This window comes from Aquarana catesbeiana, linkage group LG04 (assembly GCF_042186555.1).
Source record: "Aquarana catesbeiana isolate 2022-GZ linkage group LG04, ASM4218655v1, whole genome shotgun sequence".
NCBI lineage: Eukaryota > Metazoa > Chordata > Amphibia > Anura > Ranidae > Aquarana > Aquarana catesbeiana.
Window position 1 is genome coordinate 144,216,510 of NC_133327.1, and position 9,869 is coordinate 144,226,378.

The window sequence follows — 9,869 nt, forward strand, 5'->3', positions numbered from 1 at the left end:
CCAGCATCACCTGAATCTTGGACTGATCTGGAAATGATGATATCAGCTGCAGATTGATAGGTCATTTTTAACGACATTAACCACAAAATAGCTCAAAAAACATTTACTGTATACATTTGTTTATATGGTATCTCTATATCTGTGGTACTTTTTCATTAAAATAGAGTTTCCTGTTAAGTCTCTGACGGTTCCTGAGCCATGAAGCCTGGAGGCCCTCCTGCCCTTTATTTACCAATTGTAGAAATTAATCTGACTTTCTCAGCACTTCAAATGCTTTTTTGTTAAAGGGCACCTGTCATGAGAGAAATGCCCTCTCACACTGACATGCATTTGATGCGTTCCCATTGACTTACAATGGAAGGTGCCTTTTTTGTGGACTTTTCAAAGCACAGCGCATCTGCAGTGTAAACAGTTACCTAGGATTCACACTGTGTTCATATGAAATGCGGCTACTTCAGTGCAACTTCAAAAGCTGCCGGTCAGTGCGATTTCATGTGTGGCTTTTTTGACATCTGTGCGACTTCAAGCACAGATGTCTATGCAAGTCGCACATGAAATTCGCCAAAAATAGTGCAGGAGCCTTTTTCAATTGGTGCAAGTTGGAGTCGCACTGATTTGAACGGTTCCATAGGCACAAATAGGGTGCAACTTATGCGATTTTAAAATGTCAAAGTCACACTGTTATGAACGGGGGGCTTAATAGGGAATAGATTTCATGTGCTTTTGTCACCCTGGAAATGCATGGCAAAAGCGCACCATTGTGAAAGGGGTCAGAGGCTTCCATTGCTGAGTGCTCCATCTGTTGGTTGCCTGCCTGGCATGCTGATCCTATTATTTCAACACCTTGGGCTCATTCACACTTTTCTGCACTTATAAATCGCAGGTCTCTGCAAGGGACACAGAAAGCCATTGTTTTCCAAGTGCCCTGTTCACAATACAACAAAGCATTTTTCCACGCCGCACCCGAGCTCTCTGTCTGTCTGCTGAGCTGTGGTGCCTAGAAATGAAAACGGTCATTTCATAAAAATGGTCATTTCATAAAGATAAACAGTGTTGTGTTATGAACGCACAAGGCCCTCCCCCCACTCCCCATACAGAGCAGACACAAGCCACCAGGGCTGGGACAAGGGGTGGGCAGGAGGGACAGTTGCCCTGGGCGCAGTAAAGCAAAGTGGCAAAAAAAAAGGTTGCAGGGTAGTACACCTATTCTACGGCATGTATGAATAGTGGGGGAGGGAGGTGTAATTCTGGATCCTTGCCCTGGGCGTTGGACAACCCTGTCCCAAACCTGTCCCAGTACTGCCAGCCACTGTTTTCCTGTGCAGGCTTAAGCCAGCAGGGACCAGCCAAATTTCAATCCATTTATGGGCAGGGTGATTATACAGAGGCCAATCTACCGATCAACTTCTGAACAACCGACCTGTTGGAAAACTTCCGCTCGATCAGTGCCGCCAGCTATAGTCGGCAGTGCTGATCAGTGTAATCTGAGGACAGGGAAGCCTCCCCACTGTCAGAATACAAAAACTCCATGGGAGGGACTCCCCCATCCATCTCGAATGTGTGGATGGGGTGGGGGAATCGATTCATTTTCTTTAGTTCGACCCGCTGGTTGAAGAAAATGAATCATATATGGCTTGCTGTAGCAGCTGAAGGTGCCATAGCCGGCAGTGCTGATCAGTGTATTCTGATGGCGGGGAAGTCTCCTTATTGTCAGAATACAACTGCTTAGTGGGAGGATTTCCCCATCTACCTCGAATGTGTGCATGGGGGAATCAAGTCATTTGTTTCATAACATGCAAAAAATGCACAAAGATGTTTTTTTTCCCCCCAATGAATAGTTTTTGATTGGCTAAAAAAAAATCATAAAATAAAAAAAATTAAAAAAGCCTCGGACATCTGCAAAAACATCGCCTGTGGAAATGTTCCAAACTGCTCAGTGCAAATGTGAATGCTGCCTTATTGCTGGTGGTTGTAGTTCAGTCTTTGCTAAGGATAGGCAATGAAGAGCAAATCAGCATGTCACACCATCCTAATAGACAACCATGATTTTATGTCTAGGGGTTCTCATCCACTATTGACATTTGCAAGGACACAGTTAATGGCTCCTATTTGATTTGCTCTACTGAGTCTCAGCCCCTTTATATTTTCTACTGGTATGTCTAATGAGCTCAGGACCTCAGTCTTGGCCAGCAGTCATTAGTGACTATCAGAACAATGGAGCTACAACAGAAATAACAATGCTATAGATAAATAGACATTAAAAGTATACCTAAAAACATTTTTTTCTTTTTAGATAGAGAATGAAAGGGTTAAAATGTGTCAGAACCTGAGCAGCCAAATGTTGCCTTTTAGGTAGGTGGAGGGGAGGTAAAAACGCAGTAAAAGCCTGCCAGTAGTTCTAAACCCTAACTTCTCTATCCAAATCTAAAAATAAAAAAAGAAATGTTGCCATTATGTGGCTGAAAGTGATGAGTTCAACAATAATTACATGAGGTGAGAAATATCTATGTATCTGTAGATCTATCTCTCTTAGCTTTACCATACATGCTACAATCTGACGATAAAAACTCTGTGCAACCAACCTTGGAACTACCAAACTATGCAATATGAAAACCTACCTAAACAATTCAATTTGTATCCAATCAGGAAGGTCCTTGACTACATTCTTGTTGGTAGATCTAGATTGTGCAATCAGACTAACACGTGTGGCACACACTATACAACCCGACTGGGCAATCTTAGCTCTACCAGCAACTGTGTAATCTAAGGGTTGGGCTGAAATGGGCTTATTTAGGTTGGTCCTCCTATTACAACATTTTGGTTAATTAAAAAGAAGGTTGAACAATTAGACTGGAGTGTTAATAGCAGCTACCGTAAGGTTGGTGCAGGAACTGATGAGATCAACAGTAATTCCACTGGTGAGGCTCAAAATAGAGTATCCATCCATCTACTGCATTAATATACTGTATCTATTGTATCTATCTATATTAATATACCATATCAATCTATTGTATCTATCTATATTAATATACCATATCAATCTATTGTATCTATCTATATTAATATACTGTATCAATCTATTGTATCTATCTATATTAATATACCGTATCAATCTATTGTATCTATCTATATTAATATACCATATCAATCTATTGTATCTATCTATATTAATATACTGTATCAATCTATTGTATCTATCTATATTCTGTATTAATATACTGTATCAATCTATGGTATCTATATTATTATTAATTTACTGTATCAATCTATTGTATCTATATTAATATACTGTATCAATCTATTGTATCTATCTATATTAATATACCATATCAATCTATTGTATCTATCTATATTAATATACCATATCAATCTATTGTATCTATCTATATTAATATACTGTATCAATCTATTGTATCTATCTATATTAATATACCATATCAATCTATTGTATCTATCATCTATATTCTGCATTAATATACTGTATCAATCTATTGTATCCATCTATATTCTGTATTAATATACTGTATCAATCTATTGTATCTATCTATATTATTATTAATTTACTGTATCAATCTATTGTATCTATATTAATATACTGTATCGATCTATTGTATCTATCTATAGTCTGTAATAATATACTGTATCAATCTATTGTATCTATCTATATTCTGTATTAATATACTGTATCAATCTATTGTATCTCTCTCTCTTGTATCTACTTACTGTATCTATTGATCTACTGTATCAATCTATTGTATCTATCTGTATTAATATACTGTATCAAACTATATTGTGTATTGATATACTTTATCAATCTATTGTATCTATCTATCCACCTTGTACATCTCTCTCTCTCTATTGTATCTACTTACTGTATCTATTGATCTACTGTATCAATCTGCTGTATCTACTGTATCTATTGTATTAATTTATTCACTGTATCTATTGTATCTACCTACTGTATCTACTATATCTACTGTCTCTAGCGATTTACTGTATCAATCTACTCTAATGTATCTATCTATTTACTATATGAATCTACTCTATATATACACACTGTCTCTATCATATTACTGTATATACTGTATCTATCTACTCTTTCAAGCTACTGTATCTACTCTATTGTATCTACTGACTGTATTTATTGTATCAATCTATTGTATCTACCTACTATATCTATCAATTATATCAATCTACTGTATCTACTGTCTCTATCTTTCGAATTACTGTATCTATCTACTCTATCTATTGACCTTATATTTATTTTTACTCTTTATCTTACCGTATGCTGGACCTCTAATAGTTTCTGTGTCCCCAGCATTAAACCTTTACAAGCATTGCCATAAATCAGTGTAGTTAAACAAAAAACATGCCATATAACTGTGACTTTCGAGCTTAAGCTGTCATTAAGCAGTGTTTACTAACACAAATAAAGGAGGAAGAATGGACCATAATAAACACATTACTGGCTAAGCAATAATGATTGCTAACTTTTGCTTTATTCATGAAGATACCATTTGCTCTGGGTTTAACTGTTCCACTGTCTGAGCTCTTGACCACAGATGGGGAGAAGCTGAAAATGTGTTGGGCATAACATTTTGGCCATTTTCAAAAAGTCCAAATTCAGGAAATACATTGCACGCACATGCGCAGGTAAATGCCAATGCAAAGAAGAAGCATCAGTATTTACTAGAGTATGACCACGTACCGCTATTCACGTGTACAGCAGGCTTTATGTGACACCTGTGGCTCTGCAGCCATGGGAAAATTTCTGTAACTGTACACCCAGCATATTTGTAGCCTGTCATTGTTGGTGTACATGAGGCCTAAGGGACTCAGGCCATTGGCGGAGTATACGAGATATTTTATTTATATATATATATATATATATATATATATATCACACATGACTGCAGCAATGCTTTCTGATGTGTCACCGGCCTAAGAAGCCAGACTGAAGCAACTATATGGCGGCATGTCCCAACAGGTCTCAGCTCAGAAGACACTCGCTGGCAAACACCTTTAGGCTGAGAACTCACCAAGCTGTCACTACCACTGTGTGGCTGAAATCTTAATACGAGGCAATTACACTTGAGGATAATACTGAACTGGTACTGGAAAATTGGCTGCCATGCCAGGCTAGATATCCATGACTGACACCTTATTAAAGTGTGGTAATCACTCTAATTCTAGCTGGTAATAAACAAGGATTTAATTTTTTTTTATTAGTAAACGGTCCGGTCCTAAGGCTTGCTGCGTGTGTGCGGGCCACATTTGCGTGGGCACGGCAGCCCATTCATGCAAATGGGCTACCGTGCCCGCGCGTCCCTCAGAAAAATGTGCATGCGCCCTTTTTTTTTTTTTTTTTTAAACCTGGCCTGCAGAGATTTGCATGGTCATTTTGACCATGTGATTTCCCGTGGTTCCTGCACCGGCAAATGCGCTGCGTTTTTACATGCATTGGGGTGCAATTCAGAATGAATGGCAGTCCCGCGCGTTTTCTTGCGGCAGCACATTTTCACTGCGGGCATATTTGTTGTTGCACTGCAATTCCCACACCCACAGCCACCTGCATAGATGTGAACCGAGTGTCAACATTTTTTTGCACCCTATAGAACATGGGTTAGTCAAGACATAGTTTAAGTATTAATTAATTACAGGTATTTATACAGCGCTGGTACTTTACATATTATACATTCACATCAGTCCCTGCCCCCAACTAACTTACAACCTAAGGTCCATATCTCACATACATATACACACATACTAGGGTCAATTTAGAAAGGAGCCAACTAACCTACCAGCATGTATGTAGAGTGTGGGAGGAAACCGGAGTACCTGGAGGAAACCCATGCAAGCATTGGGAAGACATGCAAGCTCCATGTCCCCTAAGGGATTTGAGCTGAAGACCCTAGTGCTGCAAGGCATAAGTGCTAACCACTAGCTGAATGCTATAGCTGTATAGCTAGTATACTATCTAGAACAGTAGCAGGTTATTTATGATTTTTTGCTTTAACATTATGTGTACTTACAATTATTTGCACCCCATTCTATGAAAAAGCCATAATACATACCACTGTACAACTACCAAAGGCTCTGTTTAGCAAAGGTAAGCTGACAGATCACATAAGATGGACATATGAACGTTTGTAAAATTCTTATTCTTTAGAATTAACGGACGGTTTTCTGTTATATCCATTACAAAGAACTATTCCTTGAGTAACGAATGATAATCATAAATACACTAAAGTAAAAAACTCATTTGCACATTGTCAGAGTCCAGCTCTTCTAGAAGGTAGACAGTTCTAGCCTAATTAAGACATTCTGAAATTAGGAGACTTCAAACATTTGTTCTCCAGCTCTGGATGTATTCAAGCCACTGACAACAAAACAGAAAACAGCTTTCAGAATGTTAGAAGGGGTACACTAATTAAAAGCTCATTTCAGGTCTCGGGGAACCCCTGCTAATAATTACGAACTCCACATAATGGTGATGGTCAGTGGAAGAATACTTACTACACTGGTGGTCAATGAGAAGAACACCCCACTTACAGGTATCTACAAAGGTCAGTGGAAGAATGCTTCCTATGTTAGTGGTCAATGAGAGCAATGACTCACTTTCAGGTATCTACAAAAGTCAGTAGAAGAATGCTTCCTATGTTAGTGGTCAATGAGAAGAATGCCCCACTTACAGGTATCTACAAAAGTCAGTGGAAGAATGTTTCCTACGTTAGTGGTCAATGAGCAGAATGCCCCACTTTCAGGTATCTACAAAAGTCAGTGGAAGAATGCTTCCTACGTTAGTGGTCAATGAGAAGAATGCCCCACTTACAGGTATCTATTAAAGTCAGTGGAAGAATGCTTCCTATGTTAGTGGTCAATGAGAAGAATGACCCACTTTCAGGTATCTACAAAAGTCAGTGGAAGAATGCTTCCTACGTTAGTGGTCAATGAGAAGAATGCCCCACTTTCAGGTATCTACAAAAGTCAGTGGAAGAATGCTTCCTACGTTACTGGTCAATGAGAAGAATGCCCCACTTTCAGGTATCTACAAAAGTCAGTGGAAGAATGCTTCCTACGTTACTGGTCAATGAGAAGAATGCCCCACTTTCAGGTATCTACAAAAGTCAGTGGAAGAATGCTTCCTACGTTACTGGTCAATGAGAAGAATGCCCCACTTTCAGGTATCTACAAAAGTCAGTGGAAGAATGCTTCCTACGTTACTGGTCAATGAGAAGAATGCCCCACTTTCAGGTATCTACAAAAGTCAGTGGAAGAATGCTTCCTACGTTACTGGTCAATGAGAAGAATGCCCCACTTTCAGGTATCTACAAAAGTCAGTGGAAGAATGCTTCCTACGTTAGTGGTCAATGAGAAGAATGCCCCACTTTCAGGTATCTACAAAAGTCAGTGGAAGAATGCTTCCTACTTTAGTGGTCAATGAGAAGAATGCCCCACTTTCAGGTATCTACAAAAGTCAGTGGAAGAATGCTTCCTATGTTAGTGGTCAATGAGAGCAATGACTCACTTTCAGGTATCTACAAAAGTCAGTAGAAGAATGCTTCCTATGTTAGTGGTCAATGAGAAGAATGCCCCACTTACAGGTATCTACAAAAGTCAGTGGAAGAATGCTTCCTACGTTAGTGGTCAATGAGCAGAATGCCCCACTTACAGGTATCTATTAAAGTCAGTGGAAGAATGCTTCCTATGTTAGTGGTCAATGAGAAGAATGACCCACTTTCAGGTATCTACAAAAGTCAGTGGAAGAATGCTTCCTACGTTACTGGTCAATGAGAAGAATGCCCCACTTTCAGGTATCTACAAAAGTCAGTGGAAGAATGCTTCCTACATTACTGGTCAATGAGAAGAATGCCCCACTTTCAGGTATCTACAAAAGTCAGTGGAAGAATGCATCCTACGTTAGTGGTCAATGAGAAGAATGACCCGCTTTCAGGTACCTACAAAGGTCAGTGGCGATTGCTCCCTGCTCAAGGAACTGCTAGCAACCTTTGGGTTCAATTGGTAAGGGCTGGTCTAGGAAATAAAAGCCTGTTACAGCAATGTGAACCCATAAGAACAGTTTCAGAACTACAACAAAAAAGATCTTGACCTGCCTGGCTTACTTACTAGCAGAACTCAAACAGAATACTATGACATTTTACGCAGTGACTGATTGCAATTTAGTTCCAAGCATGTGAATAACATTTAAAAAAAAAACAAATAGAATATCTCTTTTATTAATATCCACCTTTCGCCATTGCTGGTGATGAAGAATCAGAGTATAAGAGTAGCACTCACCTGAGATCTCTGACTGGGGTACCCCATTGAGGTTAAAGCCCTTGGCACTGTACACCTGTCTCACCGATTCACAGCTCTTGGCTTTGCTCCCTGTATCTCCTGCTGCCCAATGTACCAAGAAGACCAGTCCGAGAGGCCACCATGAGTATCCACATATCCTCTCCATGTCCTCTGCTAGTGGGCTATATGTACCAGCCAAGAAATGTCACTGGAAGAGTTGGGAAGCTGGAGCACAGAGGCAAAGGAAGCAAGCATGCACAGCCCAGCTGGCAATGCCAGGAAGCCCTGAGATCTGCTCCTACAGGACTGGTATATGGAGAGCACACTGACAGCAGCTAGCAAATGTTGTGGGTGCTGAGTGCTGATATCAGGGGCACACAGGGGCCCCAGGATCCATAGAAGACACAATGGGTGAACAAGGGCATGTCCAGGATGTGGCACAGAGTGGGCACAGCTGAAGGCCAGAAATGCAGAGTGCTGGGACACTGCAATGGAATGAAGCTGGAGCCAGGCAGGGGGGACACTTGTGATGAATGGGGTGTAGTCCTTGAATTAGCACTGGATTTCAGCAATCACATCCAATGACCTATTTCTCTATAGAGGTGGCAGCGCTCATTGCAATCACTTGGGTTCCTTTGTGCAATGTATGTCTACATGATTCTCTCTGCCTGCCTGCTGCTCCGGGGGTCAGTGTGCGGTGTCCTCCTCCATTCTGCCGCTGTGTATGATGGGGAGGGGGTCCCTCTAATCCAGGACAAGGTGATACCCCTTCTCCTCCCGGTCTATCCGGAGGAGGAGAGGGATGCGGCGGCGGCTGCTGCTGCTGTGCGCTCGCTGACTGATGCTGCCTGCCGTCCCCGCACCTCCCGTGTAGAATGAAGCTTCAACTCCAGCCGCACACTGCACATTGACAGCCGCCAGCCAATCACAGCCCCCGGCACAGCCCCGCTCTAATAGAATACAATTAGCATCCGGATTGGGTGTCAGGGTCAGCCAGGCAAGAGGTGGAGATCTATCTGCTGGGTGTGAGAGAGAGAGAGCGAGAGAGAGAGCGAGAGAGCATTGATGTCTACTACACAACTATCTCCATCTACAATGACAGGCTACACTGGATCTACTACATATATATATATACACACCATGCTGGATCCCCTTTATACAGTATATACACTGACAGGCTACACTGGATCTACTACATATATATATATACACACCATGTTGGATCCCCTTTATACAGTATATACACTGACAGGCTACACAAAATCTACTACATATATAAATAAATATATATATATATATATATATATATATATATATATACCATGCTGGATCCCCTTTATACAGTATATACACTGACAGGCTACACTGGATCTTCTACATATATACACACCATGCTGGATCCCCTTTATACAGTATATACACTGACAGGCTACACTAGATCTACTACATATATACACCACATGCTGGATCCCCTTTATACAGTATATACACTGACAGGCTACACTAGATCTACTACATATATACACCACATGCTGGATCCCCTTTATACAGTATATACACTGACAGGCTAC

General features: G+C 40.6%; 1 protein-coding gene across 1 annotated transcript in view; it reads right to left on the bottom strand.

Moving 5' to 3' along the window:
- Positions 1 to 9,232, bottom strand: part of GPC1 (glypican 1) — a 124,021-nt gene extending 114,789 nt beyond the window's left edge. Inside the window, exon 1 of the mRNA XM_073625835.1 lies at positions 8,299 to 9,232. Within this exon, the coding sequence (XP_073481936.1) occupies positions 8,299 to 8,464 (166 nt within the window). The 5' untranslated portion in view covers positions 8,465 to 9,232. The remainder of the gene's footprint in view (positions 1 to 8,298) is intronic.
- Between the last annotated feature and the right edge of the window lie 637 nt (positions 9,233 to 9,869).